Source organism: Phyllostomus hastatus, unplaced genomic scaffold, assembly GCF_019186645.2.
Source record: "Phyllostomus hastatus isolate PE091 unplaced genomic scaffold, TTU_PhHast_1.1 phas_scaffold_216, whole genome shotgun sequence".
Lineage (NCBI taxonomy): Eukaryota > Metazoa > Chordata > Mammalia > Chiroptera > Phyllostomidae > Phyllostomus > Phyllostomus hastatus.
Window position 1 is genome coordinate 4,474,511 of NW_025334018.1, and position 17,800 is coordinate 4,492,310.

The 17,800-nt window shown below is 55.7% G+C and overlaps 1 protein-coding gene across 2 annotated transcripts; it reads left to right on the plus strand.

Annotated features, from left to right (window-relative positions):
• Nucleotides 1–360: 360 nt before the first annotated feature.
• DENND4B (DENN domain containing 4B) lies at nt 361–15,570 on the plus strand. 2 transcript variants are annotated; one of them, XM_045816589.1, is made up of 28 exons: nt 361–720; nt 2,599–2,938; nt 3,553–3,805; nt 4,065–4,134; nt 4,328–4,497; nt 4,570–4,814; nt 5,286–5,352; nt 5,448–5,506; nt 5,685–5,829; nt 6,078–6,253; nt 6,399–6,499; nt 6,877–7,092; nt 7,601–7,746; nt 8,095–8,234; nt 8,321–8,447; nt 9,091–9,297; nt 9,644–9,772; nt 10,952–11,153; nt 11,376–11,543; nt 11,778–12,166; nt 12,334–12,456; nt 12,666–12,835; nt 12,922–13,063; nt 13,261–13,497; nt 14,012–14,129; nt 14,217–14,382; nt 14,471–14,535; nt 14,629–15,570. In XM_045816589.1, the coding sequence occupies exons 2-28, from the start codon at nt 2,622–2,624 to the stop codon at nt 14,772–14,774; spliced, it is 4,494 nt and encodes a 1,497-aa protein (XP_045672545.1). In that variant the 5' UTR covers nt 361–720; nt 2,599–2,621; the 3' UTR covers nt 14,775–15,570. The 2 variants fall into 2 exon arrangements, with proteins under 2 accessions (XP_045672545.1, XP_045672544.1); XM_045816588.1 differs by lacking the exon at nt 361–720 and adding an exon at nt 839–1,816.
• The last annotated feature ends 2,230 nt before the right edge of the window (nt 15,571–17,800 follow it).

Sequence of the window (17,800 nt, forward strand, 5' to 3'; positions counted from 1 at the left end):
CTGGCCTTTCCTCTTCCTCTTTTCGTCATTTTCAGAAAAGAGAACTGAGAGTTTCTGGCTTAGACCCAAAGGGAATGCAGTGTGCCCTAAACCTGGAAGTAGAAGGAGCCACCTGGGTGTCCTCTGCCTAGACCTACAGGCCCTTCCCCCAGGCATGCATATCTGACTAGGAGCGCGCCTTGGACTTAAAGGGCTGCCCCATCAGTGTCCAGCTGCACCATCTGAGTGGTGAGAAGCTCCTTAGGTGCAAGGGGCCCTCCCAGCCGCCAGGGGTCGCGCTGCAGGCCGCCGGGTGCTGGGCAGGCACTGCCAGGGTCACGGCCACAGGCCCAGGAGACCGTGTGGGGAGCAGCAGTGCCCGCAGTTCTTGAGGGTGGGGTGGGGGTGGTAGAGAAAGCGGGGTGCGGAGAGACGCACCCAGCTCCCCAGCTCACCGGGAGCCGGGAGGAGCGCGGGGTCCAAGCGAGCTGCACGGCAGCGCAGTCCCCTGCGTGGCGCAGCGGCGGGACGCAGGGATTACTCGGATTTCCATCCACCGCGCCCCGGCGCCCTCGGCTTCCTCTCCTTCCTTCCCTGGTCGCCCCGGAGGGAGTGGCGCCCAAGCCGGGTGCGCCATGTCCGGGGCCGGGTAGCCCGCCGTCCGCTGCCCGCCGGCCCGCCAGCCCACCCTCCGAGCCGCCCGCAGCGGGCCGGCCGGCCAGGGAGTCGCAGGGCAGGCAGGTAGGGGCCGGACCGGGCGGGGCAGCGGGCGGGGAAGGAAGGGAGTGGGTGCGGGGCGGGGGAGGTCCTCCAGCTGTTCTCTGGCGTGGCACATCTGGTTCCGGTTCCTCTCTCCTGGGGAAGTGAAAGTGGAGGGGAGTTCTGCGTCAGGCGCCCTGCAACCCCTTGCTCCTGCGGTCGAAGCTGAGGCACCCCTCCCTCTGGCTCGGGTCACGCGGCGGCTGGTGCTGCTGCCGTCACGTTTCCCGCGGACTGGCGCTCCTGCCCCTTTCTCAGCAGTCTCCTGCTCTGCGCGCCCTCTGCCCCAGCCCGAACTTCCTGTCGCCTGGCTTGCGGGTGTTGGGACCCTGAGTGGCGCCCATGCCCCTTGCCTTCCCCGGGGAGCAAGGGCTGCCTTGTGCAGGGTTCTTCCCTGGCTGATTGAGGGAAGCTCTGGTGCACAGGTCCTGCACAAGATTGGGGCCACCCACTCGCCACTCAACTCGGCCCACCTAAGGGTGCCTGCTTGCTGCCTGGGGGACATAAAACGCCCATTTGCCTGTAGTGGGTGAGGGATGAGGTTGTGCCACGAGCTAAATTAGGAGGCTGACGGTGATTCCTGGCTTCACCTTCCAGACATGGAGGCTAAATTTAGCTAGAGTTGTGTATGTGTGTGTCCGTGGGCGCGTGCTTGCATGTCCAGAGGCTAGGTTGAGGAGAGAGCAAACCTTGCTCCATGAGACTCCCTTGCTCCCAGTTCTCTGGGTAAGAGTGGGAGGTTAAGTCGGACTGTACATCCTAGAACCATTCTGAGCCTCCTCTACTTTGCTTGGGGTCCTTCAGTCTGAGGTTCCACTTGGCATGATGCTGTGTTGGCACCTTCAACAGTAACCCCCCCCCCCCACACACACACACCCATAGGCTGACTTCCGCCGAGCTGCGCTGAGCTGCAGCTTCCCCTCCACTGTTCCAGGAAGTCACCTCCCTTCTCTGAAACACCCCCACTGAGCCCGTCCTCTGCTGCAAGCCACCCACCAAGCTCTTTCCTAGCTTCTGCATCTTTGGGCTCCCCAGGACTCTTGGGCTCCTACTCTCTGGGGTTGGGCCATGGAGGCAGGTGAGAACTCATTTACTGAAGACCACTTGTGGGCCTGTTTTCATTTCTGAGCTCTGGAGGCGGGCATGGGGATGGCAGGGCTATCTCCCACAACCGCTTTTGTGCTTACTGTGTATACCGAGGTGGATGGACATTGTTTTGGGGCTTTTTGGTTTGTTTTTTGGAGTATTTTTTCAGGTTAGTGGAATTAGGTGAGGAAAAAAGACACGAGTCTGGTGAAAGACACCAAAGCTTGGGTTTTGTGGGCTTTCTGGACACTTGTGGGGGCCTCACAAAAACCTCGATGTGGGTTCTTTAAGAACATGACTTGGCCCACGCAGTTCTTGTGATGTCATAACTAGGGTAAGAAAGTCAGAAACCCTTAAAAAGACCGAGGTTGGCTTGATGTCATGACCAAAATTAATGATGCAGTTAATCAGAAAAGACTGTGACCTGTTACAATTCTGTATGGGTAGGGGATGGGGGGGTGGTCTTTAAAAGGGTTACAGGATTAAAGTGATATCAGAGCCTAGGTTAGCTGTGTGCAGTGGAGTGGAGTTTGGGTTCTTTACTTTGGGAAAGGTCTAGTACCATCAGGAGAGGGTCCTGGTCTCTTTAAGGACCTGTGCTGGACACTGAGGGCCTGATGATGTCATAGGTGGGAGAGTTCGGTATTGGCTGACCACTGATACTGCCTTTCCTTGAAAGGACTAGGAAGAGGATGGGAGCAAGAGGAGCACCCCCGGTTGCCATGGCAACACCAGCCTTCCTTTCCTCATCTCTCCCCTATTTGACCATTCCAGATGCAGTGAGTGAGGGGGGGGTCATGGCAGAGGAGCGGCCCCCCCGGCTGGTGGATTACTTCGTGATAGCTGGGCTTGCAGGGAACGGAGCACCCATCCCTGAGGAAACATGGGTTCCTGAACCCAGTGGGCCCCTGCGCCCTCCCCGGCCAGCTGAACCCATCACAGATGTGGCAGTCATCTCGAGGGCACTGGGCGAGGAGGTGCCCCAGGGCTACACATGCATCCAGACTTCTGCAGGGGGTCACCCCTTGGAACTCAGTGCTGGGCTTCTGGGTGGAACTCAACCTGTCATCTGCTACCGCAGAGGCCGAGACAAGCCGCCCCTCGTGGAGTTAGGGTGTGTGCTCCTACCCATACTGGCTACCCGTACTGGCACTAGGGAAGACTGGGAGGGACTGTGGGGTGAGGCAGGGCGAGGTAGGGGTACAGGAAGATGAAGGATGGGCAATGGGAATGAGCTGGCTAGAGTCCAGGGAGAAGGGACTAAGGTTGTATCTAGTTAATCCTCACACCGATTTGGGTTCCTGTACTGGTGTTGCTACTTGCTAGCTGTGTGATCTTGGGCAGGGTTTGAGCCCCTCTGGGCTCGTTTCCTCATCTGTAAAGTGGGGGAAATTATCCTCCTTGTAGGGTGGTTGAGAAGATTAAATGAGATCACCATAAAAGAGACTTAGCACAGAGTCAGTAAATGGCCACTTTTTTCTTAGCATTTATTAATGACTATGAGAGCCATGGAAGGCTTGAGAAGTCGTTGCTGATGAAGTAGAGACAAGGGTGGAAGAGGGGACACGGGATTCTGGAGGGCAGAGTGCAGCGGCAAGTGAGCTCGGGTCAGCGTTTGGTGAGGCTGAGGGTCCAGGCAGGTGGGTAGGACTGAAGAGGCAGATCTGGCGGGACTGGGGTCTTTCTGCTCTGCCCCCAACTTGACATCTCTCTGCTCTCTGTGCCAAGGGTTTTGTATGAAGGAAAGGAACGTCCCAAGCCTGGTTTTCAAGTACTAGACACGACACCCTACAGCCACTCAGCCAACCTGGCCCCTCCAGGCCCTGGGCACCCTCGAACCTACCTCACTTACCGGCGGGCAGCAGAAGGGGCAGGGCTGCATGCTTTGGGCATCACTGACCTCTGCCTGGTACTGCCTAGCAAGGGTGAGGGCACTCCTCACACTTACTGCCGACTGCCCCGCAACCTCAACCCTGGCATGGTGAGTGGAGCTGGGGCCAAGGGCTGGCACCTGCGCCACCCCAGCATGAGGGTGTGGACACTGGGCACAAAGGGTACTCACTCTAGGCCCAAGGCCTCTAATGGCAGGCGTGGGCCCAAGGGGGCGCCTCTGGCCTTGGGGGACTGGGATTAGTGGGAATTCTAAAGACAAAAGACCGCTTATGGGTGGTGGAGAAAATGGGCCCCCAGAAACCTTTGTTAGCTGTGTGTCTGCTTGTCTCTTGCCATTTCTGGGGCAGTGGGGCCCAGCAGTGTACCTGTGCTACAAGGTGGGCCTGGCCAAGGCCAACACGCTTGTGTATGAGGCAGGTGAGTTGCCCTTTTGGCCCTCCAACCCCTTGGCCCTCCATGTCCCTCTGCCCTGGTGCCTTCGTCTGGCACTTCATTGTCTCCAGAACTCCCCTGGGGCTCTTGGTCCTTCTCTGGGATCCCTGGTTTCTTCCTCTGGGACCTGATGGACCCTCCTCCTTTTGGGTGCTCCCCACTCTGCCGGGGGGTGCAGAGCTGCTGGGCCGCTACCCAGAGGAGGACAATGAGACGTTTCCGCTGCCTGAGTCAGTGCCCGTGTTCTGCCTGCCCATGGGGGCCACTATTGAGTGCTGGCCTGCCCAGACCAAGTACCCGGTGCCTGTCTTCTCCACCTTTGTGCTGACGGGTGCAGCAGGTGATAAGGTGGGTGTGTGGAGCGTGGGAAGGGGTCCGAGCTGTGCAGGGCCCGCCTGACCGCATCTCTGCTCCCGCCAGGTGTACGGTGCTGCCCTGCAGTTCTATGAGGCGTTTCCGCGGGCCAGGCTGTCTGAGCGGCAATCGCGGGCCCTGGGCCTGCTGAGCGCTGTCGAACGAGGCCGGGCGCTGGGAGGGCGAGCGGTGCGCAGCCGGCGCGCCATTGCTGTGCTGTCCCGCTGGCCTGCCTTCCCCGCCTTCCGCGCCTTCCTCACCTTTCTCTACCGCTACTCCGTCTCGGGCCCCCATCGACTGCCCTTGGAAGCGTGAGCATGGCTCCCCTGACTCTGGGAAGGAGTCTGAGGGGGTCGGGAGGCCAGGGGAGATGGAGGAGATTAGGATGAAGTGGAATGGGGGTCTGCGTGGGGGAGGTGGGCAGAGGAGCGGGAGGCAGGGCTGCAGTGTGTGTTTGTACTACACTACAAGAGCACCAGTCGCTCAGGGGAAGAAACCAGGGGCCTGGTTTCTTCTGAGGGGCCTGAAATGCAGTCTACACTTGCTGGCTAAGGCCTGGCAAGGAACTGTGCATGCTTAGAGGGGATCTCTTTTCTCATTTGCATGAAGTTTGTATATAGTCACAGCTCTGGTGGCTGGTGCAGGTCTCAAGAACTTGCTTCCTCTAGAGGTCAAGGAGGAATCAAGTTCTTGGAGACAGGTGACCCAGGAAAGGGAATGTGGTGGTAGAATAGGGATAGACTGGGGAATCTGCCTCTGACTGGTGTCCCTCCCTCCCTCAGGCACATCTCCCACTTCATTCACAACGTCCCCTTCCCTTCCCCACAGAGGCCGCGCATCCTGGTGCAGGTGAGGGCTGAGGCCAGGCTGGGGCTGGATGGAAGGAGGGCAGTTGGCAGGAGCTGGCCTCCCTTATGGTGACCTGTGGTTCTTCTGCCTCCCAGATGTCTCCCTATGACAATCTGCTCCTCTGCCAGCCTGTATCCTCACCCCTACCCCTCAGGTATGTGCCCAAGTTGGGAGGAGTTGATGACCAAGGACATGGTAGGTACTGGGCAGGTGGGTACAGCTGTTGAGGCCTGTGCAGGCTGGGCCCGGGTGGTGTCTGTGCTCAGTGACTAGGAGAGGGTTTCCAGGGTCTCCTGGCAACTTGTTCCCCACTTTGGTATTGCTGCCCACAGTGGTGCCAGCTTCCTGCAGCTGCTGCAGAGCCTGGGCCCTGAGTTGGCCATCACGCTGCTGTTGGCCGTGCTCACAGAACACAAACTACTAGTCCATTCACTGCGTCCAGACCTGCTCACCAGTGTCTGCGAGGCCCTCGTCTCTGTGAGTGCCCCCTTGCCCAGTCCGCCTCCCCCAGAATGTTTTCTTGGGTTACCCCATCCCTCCCCAGACTCTTCCTTTGGGAAGGGTTCCTCTGCCTTCTCCTGGGGCACAGTGTTCAGGGACATACAGCTTCCCTTAGGGGCTCTTCTTTGTAGCCCACCCCCAGTCAGTGACTCCCTGCCTCCTGCGCCCCCACCCCACTGCTGCCCCATCCCCTGCTCACTGCTCCTCACTCTCCGGTGCTCCAGATGATCTTCCCGCTGCAGTGGCAGTGCCCCTACATTCCTCTGTGCCCACTGGTGCTGGCCGATGTGCTGAGTGCCCCCGTGCCCTTCATTGTGGGTATCCACTCCAGCTACTTCGACCTGCATGACCCACCTTCTGATGTCATCTGTGTCGATCTTGACACCAACACGTTATTCCAGTAAGAGGGCTGTTCTCGTTCAGGGGGCTGCAGGGAGGAGGCATGGGGGCAGGTGTATAGAGTGGTACCTTTTCAAAGGAGCCTCAGGCAAAAAGTGGGGGAGCCTGGTGAGCCCCATGGCCCTTTCTTCCTGCTTCTCTAATAGGACTGAAGAAAAGAAGCCCCTCTCCCCTCGGACCCTGCCCCGCAGACCCCACAAGGTTCTGCTGGCTACACTGACAAACCTGTACCAGCAGTTGGATCAGAGTGAGAAGCCTGGGTGGGAGGCTGGAAACTTGTTGACCATAAGCCTCCAGGTTGGGGAGAGGGCTGTGGAGAGCTAGACCTTACTCGAGGAGGTTAGAGGACTTAGGATTTCATGTGGTGGAAGTGAAGGAAATTCAAATTCTAGTTTAAGCAAGAGAGAGGGGCATACAATATTAATATTCCTGTATATGCTGGAAAAGAGGAGCTTGTCATTGCGGAGGCTTGAAACTGACCTCAGGGTAACTTCAGTCAATAATGGTGCCAAGTCAGTTAGCAGCTGGAGGTGGTCTGGCAGCGGTGGAGACTTGTATGCAGAGCAGGGTTGGGGCTAGCCTTTAGGAGGCTGGCCCTGAGTCTCAGGCTACCATGGTCTCCAGCATACACTGGTCCCGAGGAGGAGGCGTCCCTGGAGTTCCTGCTGACAGACTACGAGGCTGTGTGCGGCCGCCGAGCCCGGCTGGAGCGTGAAGTCCAGGGGGCCTTCCTTCGCTTCATGTCCTGTCTGCTCAAGGGCTACCGGGACTTCCTGCGTCCACTCACTGAGCCCCCCTCTGAGGGGGTTCGTGATGTTGACAACCTCTTCTTCCTGCAGGGTAAAGAGGGCCTGTCTCTGCTTGGGGAGGGTATCACAGGAGGGGTGGCCAGGGGAACTGGAGACCACTCGGTTGCTTGTTCGTTCACTCAGTGGACATTTGTATGGGTACCAGCTTTGCGCCATACAGCCTTCTGGGCTTGGAGGGAGTAAGGGTACAAAGAGGAACCAGCTGAGGCCCTGGTGCCTTGGGCTTGGGGTAGGCACAGGGAGTCCTGTGGAGAGCTACTCCTGTGGTCAGAGCTCTCTTCAGGGACACTGGTCTTGGAGAAGCCCAGTCTGAGGGAATGGGTACAGATGACTCAAAGGGATTCCATGGGACCATGGCGCTGAGGGAGCTCAACCTCAGCTTGGCGTGGACTGGAGTTGGGTCAGACAGGCCAAGGAGAGGATGGCTTTGATGGCCTGGGACGCCAGGTGGGCAGGGAGCCCAGAGAGGGCTTCAGGAAGGGTGTGGCTGTGCTGGGAAGCCTGGTAACCTTTCTCCCTGCCCCATTCTCGGTCCACAGGCTTCCTCAAGTCCCGGGAGCGCTCCAGCCACAAGCTGTACTCCCAGCTGCTGCGCACGCAGATGTTCTCGCAGTTCATCGAGGAGTGCTCATTCGGCTCTGCCCGGCACGCTGCCCTCGAATTCTTCGACTCTTGCGTTGACAAGGTTTTGAGCATTGTAGCTTCTCTTGTCTGGCCCATTGCCATCTGCTCTCCTCCTGGCCCTCTCTGTGACCCCAGGACCACGACAAAAAGTGCTTGGTCTTGTCTGTGACTGGGATGGTGACCCTGGAGTCATTCGGTGCACAGCCTGGCAGGCACACGTGGCTGGTTTATATTCATCCCGTCTTTCTTAATGTCACCCCCCAGCTTTACCTCCAAGACCTTGGTGGGGTCTCAACACACTTGCTCCTTCCCCATGGATGTGCTTTCTGCGGAGATGCCGCCTTGCACACACCCTGACCCTGCTCCACACCCATGTCTTGATGCTCAGTCTCTTACCATCCTGCCCCAGGTCCACCCAGAGCAGGAGAAGCCTGAGCCAACGCCCTTGGTGGAGCTGGAGGAGCTGTCAGGAAGTGAACTCACTGTCTTTATCACACCTCCCGAGGAGCCCCCCGTGCCAGAGGGCAGTGAACCCTCTCCCCAGTACTGGTGAGAGCTGCTTGTGCCCTCACTTGTTCCAGGCCCACACAGGCTTAGTGCTGACTGCTTCTGATGTTGCCTCTCTGCCCCTCCAGCTATGATGGATTTCCAGAGCTACGGGCCGAGCTGTTTGAGTCTCCCCAGGAGCAATCCGGGGCTCTGCCTGTGCCAGGCCCGTCCCGTAGTGCCCCTAGCAGCCCTGCCCCTCGCCGTACCAAACAGGTAACCAGCAAGTGCCCCTCGAAAGCACCTGGCTCAGCCGAGGGCTGCTGCTTCAGCTTCTTCATGTGTCAAATGCATGTGCTAGTACCTACCCCATAAGGTTATTAGGGGGTTTATGTATGCCTGGCACAGAAAACATTAGCTATTCTTAGCATTGTCATCATCATTATTGTCTTCGTCTTCTGAGTGCTCTGGGAGTCCAGGGGTGTGTTGCCTCTTCAGGGCATCTGCCCATGCTCATGGGCCAGGCCTCACTGTCCAGGGCTCTGGGCTGAAACCTATATGGGCAGCAACCCTCCAAACATAGCGCCTTCCTTAGGGAAGGGGCTGCTCCTCACACACCATTTTATCTTATTTTATGTTTTTATTTCTAGAGAGAGGGAAAGGGAGGGAGAAAGAGAGGGAGAGAAGTATTGATGATTGAGAGTAACATCGATCAGTTGCCTCTCACGCGCCTCCAACGGGGAACCTGGCCTGCAACCCAGGCATGTGCCCTGACTGGGAATCGAAAAAATGACCTTTCAGTTCGCACTGAGTTTGCACTCAACTCACTGAGCCACACCAGCCAGGGCTTGCACACCATTTTAAGACCTGCCCTGCCCCGGCATTGTATTCATCCAGGTGTGTCCCCTGCCCCACCTAGGAGATGAAGGTTGCACAGCGGGTGGCGCAGAAGTCTGCAGCAGTGCCTGAGCTGTGGGCCCGGTGCCTGCTGGGACACTGCTATGGGCTGTGGTTCCTGTGTTTGCCTGCCTATGTGCGGTCAGCACCCTCTCGGGTGCAGGCACTGCACACGGCCTACCACGTGCTTCGCCAGATGGAGAACCACAAGGTGGTGCTGCCTGATGAGGTGGGTACCTGTGCTCAGTCTCAGGGGTGCATGTGTAGTTGTGGGTACTGTTGACAGGGAGACTCACTAGAGACCTGGGAAGGCAGATGGAGAGCGTGGGCACAAGCCCTGGAGTTGGCAGGTGCTCCATAACATTTATTGAATGAATAAGCATGATCAGGGGACAGCAGCAGAGACTGGAGGGTGGTAGGGTCAGCAGGAGCAGAGGGTGGCTCTCAGGCAGCTTCAGGGGCTGCCAGGGGTCAGTGGAGCCTGTGAGAACCGGAGAGGCTGGAAAAATGCTTGCCGAGACCTGAGGGTTTGGGTTGGGAGCGAGTCCCCGCATCCTGTACCTCTACTGGACCAGGTGTGCTACCGGGTGCTGATGCAGCTCTGCTCGCACTACGGGCAGCCTGTGCTGTCTGTGCGGGTCATGCTGGAGATGCGGCAGGCAGGAATCGTGCCCAACACCATCACCTACGGCTACTACAACAAGGTACCAGGTTTGGAGCTAGGGTGGGACGGGGGCATGTGCGAGGTGTGTGTGGGGAGGAGGCTGCTTCCTGAAGGCTGCTTTTCTCCCCTCTTGTTGGAGATTGGGCCTGCGCAATGCACTGGGTCCTGTAAGCATTGTTGCTTACAGGTCCTGCAGTGTCTTAGCGTCTGCTTTGGGTTTTCTTACCCTTGGCTGCTTTGTTTCTCACAGCGGCCCTGACGAGGGTGGGCAAGTACTGGACAGTGTTAGCCAGTGCGCCAGGGTGCATTTCACACCACTTTACCTTCACTGCAGCCTCGAGAGGTGCAGGAACTATTATCCCCATCTCACAGATGAGGAGATGGGGTTGCAGAGTTAGCAACTAGCCCAAGACCCCACAGTTAGGGAGGTCAGATATGAATATAGGCATACTGCTGTCTCCTGAATTCAGGTCCTTAACTGTGACATTAAACTGCCTCCTTTTTAAATTTATTTTTTATTTTTGTTAAAAGATTTTATTTATTTATTTTTAAAGAGGGAAGGGAAGGAGAAAGAGAGAGAGAGAAACATCAATGTACGATTGCTGGGGGCCATGGCCTGCAACCCAGGCATGTGCCCTGACTGGGAATTGAACCTGCGACACTTTGGTTCGCAGCCTGCGCTCAATCCACTGAGCTACGCCAGCCAAGGGCTATTTTTTATTTTTAAAATATTTTTTAAAATTTATTTATAGAGAGAGGAGAAGGGAGGGAGAAAGAGAGGGAGAGAAACGTCAATGTGTGGCTGTCTCTCCAGCACCCCATACTGGGGCCCTGGCCCACAACCCAGGCACGTACCCTGACTGGGAATCAAACCGGCGACCCTTGGCACTCAGTCCACTGAGACACACCAGCCAGGGCTGCCTTCAGTTTTTTAGATGAGGAAACTAATGACCAAAACGAGGGAGATGATTTCTTCGAAGCCATTTAGTTTATAAGTAGTAGAGTCTGGAAACTGCTTCTGGCTTCCTCTATACCCCTCTCAGAGGTGGCTGCTGCCAACTGCCTCTTCTGGGCTTTTGTTTCTGACTGAGCCATTGGGAGTCCCAGGCAGCAGATCTGGAGGGGAAAGTGGTCCCTGGGGCTCCAGGACAAGCAGTAGGTGTCAGGCTAGGGACCGAGTGTGAAAGTAGGCCATCTTGATGGGCACTGTACTTGGCAGGCTGTGCTGGAAAGCAAGTGGCCGTCTGGTACACCGGGTGGGCGCCTGCGCTGGGCCAAGCTTCGGAATGTTGTCCTGGGGGCTGCTCAGTTTCGCCAGCCCTTGCGAGAACGGTGGCGGCAGCAGCAGCAGCAGCAGCAGCAGCAGCAACAACAGCAGCAGCAGCAGGCAGCAGCACAAGAAGCAGGCAGCTCCCAGACAGGTGGGCAGGGATTGGTGACTCAGGCAAGGAGGGGCATGGAGAGTAGGGTGGCTAGTGTTTGGCACTGGATGTTCTTGGGATGGATCAGCTACACTTGGCTGGTAACAAAAGAGATGAAGTTCTGCAAGGAACCTCACAAACCTAGGTCCATGCAAGTTCTGTTTGGGAATAGAGGGCTGGTTTCTAGCTGGCTGCCTTTCAGTCCTTCCCTGTCTTTCACAGGGCCCTATCTGGAGCACCTCTCCCCTGCCCGCCCCCTTCATCGCCAGACTACTTGGGCTGGGCGAAGCCTGCGGGACCCGGCCTCACCCACGGGGCGCCTGGTAAAGAGTGGCAGCCTGGGCAGTGCCCGAGGCGCGCAGCCCACTGTGGAGGCTGGTGTGGCCCACAGTGAGTGCTCTTGGCTGGCCAACACCCCAGTCGGCTTTCCTAACCATTTGCCAGTGAGAGAGGAGGGCAAGAGCCAGAATGGAGGGTGACCCTCTCTGGTGGGGACTGCAGACTCTGAGGGAATCTTGCTTATGATGCCGTCATGCTAGGGTTTGTGCAGCCAGGAACTGTGTTTATTCAGCTTATGGAGGAGGGGCTGGGCTTCACCTTCCCTGATTTTCTCCTGCCCTACAGTGATAGAGGCCTTGGGGGTACTGGAGCCCCAGGGATCACCTGCGCGCTGGCACGATGGAAGCCTCTCAGACCTGAGTCTGGCCGGGGAGGAGCTGGCAGCTGGAGGCAGCCCAGGGGACTCAGGCTCAGCCCTGAGTACCCAGTCCACTGAAGCCCCAGAAGGGCTACGTGGACGTTCAGCCAAGGCTAGTAGGCGTCAGGAGGAGGCCGGCACCCCACGACGTGGGCTGGGTGCCCGCCTCCAACAGTTGCTCACTCCTTCCCGCCGCTCCTCTGCCTCTCGCATTGCCCCACCTGAGCTGCCCTCCGACCTGCCTCCCCCAACTCGCCGCAGTCCCATGGATAGCCTCCTGCACCCTCGGGAGCGCCCTGGATCCACTGCCTCTGAGGTAGCCAGCGAGGGGAGGGTCCAGACACTTAAGTACCCATGGGTTTGGGTGGGGGCATTGCTAACCGGAGAAGAGCCCCTGAGAGGGCCCTGAGGGTGATTGAAGTCAGCACCCTGAGTGAAGAGGAGCATGGGATTGGCTGACCAGGCTTTCTTGTGTCATGGCAGAGCTCTGCCTCTCTAGGCAGTGAGTGGGACCTCTCAGAATCTTCTGTCAGTAGCCTGAGCCTTCGTCATTCCTCAGAGCGCCTCAGTGAAACCCCCGGATCCTCCCAGCCACCTTCCCTGGAAGTGAGGATAACCTCCCACACAGATGTACTCGAATACGCGCCCCCCGCCCCCCCCCACACACACCATTCACTCTGTCAAAGGCAGGGCCTGGGAGGAGGTGGAAGGAGGCTTGGCTGGGATGTGGAGGTGAGAGGGGCTCGGGAGAGAGCCTCAGCTCCTGAGCCTGCAGGCCAAGTGGGGCTTGCTCCCTGGGACCTTCTTGCCTGCAGATTCTGCTGTCTAGCTGCTCCTTGTGCCGTGCCTGTGACTCGCTGGTATACGATGAGGAGATTATGGCTGGCTGGGCACCTGATGACTCCAACCTCAACACAACCTGCCCCTTCTGTGCCTGCCCCTTTGTGCCCCTTCTCAGCGTCCAGACTCTTGACTTCCGCCCCAGGTGCCCAAAGCAGGGCAAGTGCTTTGGGTGGGACAGGGATGGGGGGCGGGGTTCAAGGTCTGACCCCTCCTGCTATCCCCCTGCAGTGTCCCCAGCCCTAAGCCTGCTCCTGCTGGTGCCTGTGGCAGCAAAGATGCTCCTGACCCTGGGGGCCCAGGCCCTGTGCTCAGTGACCGCAGGCTCTGCCTTGCCCTGGATGAGCCCCAGCTCTGCAACGGGCACATGGGGGTAAGGGCTGGGCCAGGAGACCATGAAGAATGGGTGTGTGTTGCCCTGTGGGGGGTCCCCAGTGGTGATGGGCAGAGATGGACGTTGAGGGCAAGGGGCATCCCAGAAGATGCTGGGCATGCGACTCAGTGGGAGGCATGGCTCTGAGGATGGGGCCATGGCACATGCCTTCTACTGCCCTCTATTGTGCCCAACAGGGTGCCTCCCGGCGGGTCGAGGGTGGGGCATGGGCATACCTGAGCCCCCTGGTGCTGCGTAAAGAGCTGGAGTCACTGGTAGAGAATGAGGGCAGTGAAGTGCTGGCGTTGCCTGAGCTGCCTGCTGCCCACCCCATTATCTTCTGGAACCTTCTGTGGTATTTCCAGCGGCTGCGCCTGCCCAGTATTCTGCCATGCCTGGTGCTGGCCTCCTGTGATGGGCCCTCAACCTCCCAGGTCAGTGTCCTCGTGTGGTCCCTGCTTCCTGAGTGCTTCCGTCGTCATCTCCCAGCTCTCTGTCTCCCAGTCCTCTGTGACCTTGGTACTGTAGAAAGAGCGCATGCTTTGGAGTTGGGTGTACTTGGTCTTACTCCTCACCCTTTCACTTCACTCCTGAGCCTTGATTTTCTCATCTGTAAAATGATGAGTGTTCCCCTCATAGAGCTATTGTTAGACACCCTGTGTAATGCCTGGAATTCAGACAGTAATTCATTAATGTCTGTCTGCACATTTCACCAACACTTACTGAGCACCATTAGATTCCAGGCACAGTTTTTAGGTACTAGGAGTATAATAGGTTATAGGAAAAAAATGCTTGTTCTCAAGGAGCTTGCATTCTTCTGGAGGGTGAGAGTTCTTTTCCCTCCTCTCATTGGCTGTCCTGTGATATCCCTGTGTCTTTTGGAACATCACCTGTCCGTGTCCTATCCTCCACGAGTTTCACTGTTTCCTTTTTCTTGGCCTCCCACAGGCCCCGTCTCCTTGGCTAATGCCTGATCCAGCATCTGTGCAGGTGCGGCTGCTGTGGGATGTCCTGACCCCTGACCCCAATAGCTGCCCCCCTCTCTATGTGCTCTGGAGGGTCCACAGTGAGTCTTGTATTTGGCCTAGGGTGGGAAGGAGTGGGTCCCATGCCCAGAGGGCTCACTAATCCTGGTTATCTTCCTTTCACCCAGGCCAGATCCCCCAACGGGTAGCATGGCCAGGCCCTGTGCCTGCATCCCTTAGCCTGGATTTGCTAGAGTCGGTGCTGCGTTATGTTGGTCTCAATGAGGTGCACAAGGCTATAGGGCTCCTGCTGGAAACTCTAGGACCCCCTCCCACAGGCCTACACCTGCAGAGGTATGGGGCTCCCATGTGGGAGTTTGCTGCCCTGTGCCATGCTCTCCCTCCCTTTTCTCTTACTCATGCCCTTCTTCCTCCACTCCAGGGGCATCTACCGTGAGATCTTATTCCTGACAATGGCTGCTATGGGAAAGGACCACGTGGACATAGGTGAGGGTGCAGGCAGGGGGCTGAGGAGTGTAGGAATCTGGGGCCAGGTGTGGGAGGTTGGAATTCTTATATGTTGATCTCCTTCTTCCCTAGTATCCTTCGACAAGAGGTACAAGTCTGCCTTTAACAAGCTGGCCAGCAGCATGGGCAAGGAAGAGCTGAGGCAGCGGCGGGCACAGATGCCCACCCCGAAGGCCATTGATTGTCGAAAATGTTTTGGAGCACCTCTGGAATGCTAGGGATCATTAAACTTCCCCCTCCAGCCTGGGGTGGGGAGGTAAGAGAGAAAGAATTCTAGAGATAATCTGCTTCACTGTTCCTTTCATAGAGGAGTTGGGAACAGCCTGGGAGACATGCCCAGCCGTAGGCTCCAAGTGGGGGCAGCAGGAAGAGGGACCCACTATTACCAAAAGTCACAATTCCCTGTCTCCAACCTGCCCACCCAGCCCATGCTGATGTCGGAGGAGTCCTGGGGGCAGTTGGCACAGCTCTGTTTCTCCCCGTCCTATACTAGGAACTCCAATCAGGGTACTCACAGGTCTGTACTGCCCTGGTCATTTTATAAGTTTTTGTTTTAAAAAACAACTGGAAAGATACAGAGCTACTGAGCCTTTGCCTTGAGTGGGAGGGAAGGATAGCATTCCCCATCAATGATGGGCCCTCTTTGCTGGAATTGCTGACGGAGTCCAAGGCTCTCAATGCCTTTATACCTTAGAGTTTGAATTTTATTTTAACTTATTTATTCTGGAGACACAGCCCCCTTGCTTATAAGGTTATTATGAATGGTAAAAAAGAGAAGGGAAATGGGACACCATGGTTCAGCGGTTTGCAGCTCTTTAAAAGTCAGGAGTTGGGAGCCAGAGGAGTCCCAAACTCCCCTTAGGAAGAACCGGTGCCCCCTCTAATCCTAATCCTTCTTGTCCACTCCACCTGGGGAATGCCTCACCCATCCAGGGCCCTGACTGTGCAATAAGGATTATTCCTTGCAAAGTTTTGTTGGATGTAAATATAGTAAAAGCTGCTTCTGTCTTTTTCCTTCTGCCTCCTGTTTCCTGAGTCTGGGATCATGAAGGGGGATACCTCTTTTTTTGTGTTTGTTTACCCTGGCTACACATCCCCCTTTCCATGTTTCCACTCCTTGTAGTCTTCAGGCACACCTTGCTTTCCCTGACCAGGTCTGCTACTGGTCCCTTGAGGACAAGGAGTTCTCAGAGCAGGAGAGGGGTGAATCCTGGTGCTGGCTATGGTGGTACCAGTCTGTGTGGCACTTCCGGCCCTCCCACACAATCACCCCCTTGTCCCTCATCTGTACCCCACACAAAGGCTTCATTCTCTGGGGGCCCTGAGCTCATCCCTGCCTTCTTTCCTCTCCCCCAGCTTCCCCCTCCCAACTTCTCCAGTACCTCCACAGGGATGACAACACTCTCCCCAGTAGCTGGTGTTGGTGGCCCTCATGCATCCTAGGAGCCCTGGCATTGCTCCCAGGATGCATGAGGTTGTTCTCCTTGGTTCTAGCTGGAGAAAGTACTTTTCCAACCAGGGCCTCAGCCTGGGGACAGCGTCAGGAAGATAGAGCCAAGGATTAAGGGGCTCGCTGCATGTGGGCATTAGGGAGATAGGCATCCTTTTTCTAATCCCTTTGGCCTACTCGGAATCCTCTTTTTCTTTCCGGTGTAATGAAATAGACACAGAAACAACTCCTAACAGAGCTACAAAACCAATTACCAGCAGGGAATTAACAACAGAAACAAATGCCTTGGAGGAGGAGGGTGGGGGTGTCAATGGGGGAAATAACTTACATGAGCCTTTGATGCACATTCCTGGGGGTGAGATCAGTGGATGAAGAGAAAAGTACTACTTCTGAATTCCGGGCCCTTCAAGCCAGAGGACCCTTCACCATACTGTCTTGAGCATGGTAGGACACTTTTCTGGAGTCCTAAAGAAGCTGTGCAGGAGGGAAGCAAGGGCTTAGGAAATGCCACCTGTTTTGCCAGGGACTAGGAAATGCCTTCTTCAGAGAGAACCCACATGTCACCCCAGGTTCTAATCAGGCCTCATTCCCCAGAATCAACCTCTCTCTCTATCATCCTCAAGGACCTCTGCAAGGGAGCCACTGCCTTCCTAAAATCATAAGTTTCTGTTGAGTATAACGTACCCAGCAATATGCTAAACCATCTGTCATTGGAGAGAATTTTAGGGTTGTTCCCTACCTTAATAGACCATACAATCTTACTGGTATAGAGTGCTTCTTGGTTCACAAACATTAATGAGAATCAACCCTGCTTCTAGCTTATGTTTCTCATTTTGGGGCTTCCTTCTAGAGGTCTGTAGTCAAATGTGCAGAAGTATAGAATTCTTTAACTGCAAGACATGAGTATTTGAGAATTCCAGTAATAAAGTACTCACCATGGCATCTGTTATCCCTCTGTTTTATAGCTTAGGGAGCTGTATGAAGGGAAGGATATGCACATACTACCTAGCCCAATTTCTCTTCCCAGACTTCATAGGCTTGAGTATGAAAAATTTTAGTTAAATATTATCTCTGCCACTTACTAATTTTTTTTATATCTGACAAGTCACCGTATTTTTTGGACCATAAGATGCACCTAGGTTTTAGAGGAAAATAGGGGAAAAAATTTGAAGCAAAAAAAAAGTGGTAAAATATTTAATAACATAAATAACATTTCACCAATGTAAATGTAAACAGAATTCAACAGTAGCATTAACAATGATTATTCCTCCCAAATCTGGGTCAGGGGTGGGGGTGGGTCTTACAGTCTGAAAAATATGGTAGTTGACTGTTATGCCTCAGTTTTTTCTCATCTGCAAAGTGGGGAGGTTGTTTAAAGATTATATACTAACCAAAAAAAAACCCCAAAACAAAACTATTATCTCTTGGAGGGCAGGCCACTTATAGTACAGGCCTCCCCTGCTAGGTAGGTGAGTGTTCTAGGAACCCATCTGTATCAGTGTACCAGTGGTGGTATTGTGAGAGGCTGCGTTTGGTTTCAGTGAATTTTTTTGAAGACAATTTGTTTGCCCATTTCATGATGTGTGATTATGAGCGCACCTGCCCATACCGTACTGAGTGTTCCACAGTTTTTAACCAAAAAACAGCAATGACTCCCCATGCCTCACCCTCCCTATTCAGCAGATCTTGTCCTGAGTGACATTTTTCTTGTTTCCCTGGATGAAAAAAGTCCTCAGAGGGAAACACTTTGCTGATGTGGAAAAGGTGAAACAAAAAATGGCAGAAGCACTAAAA

Coding starts and splice junctions, on each gene's coding strand:
- DENND4B (XM_045816588.1), top strand. Junction 5,830..6,077: donor TCTGCGAGGCCCTCGTCTCT/GTGAGTGCCCCC, acceptor CCGGTGCTCCAG/ATGATCTTCCCGCTGCAGTG. Junction 6,500..6,876: donor GTACCAGCAGTTGGATCAGA/GTGAGAAGCCTG, acceptor CATGGTCTCCAG/CATACACTGGTCCCGAGGAG.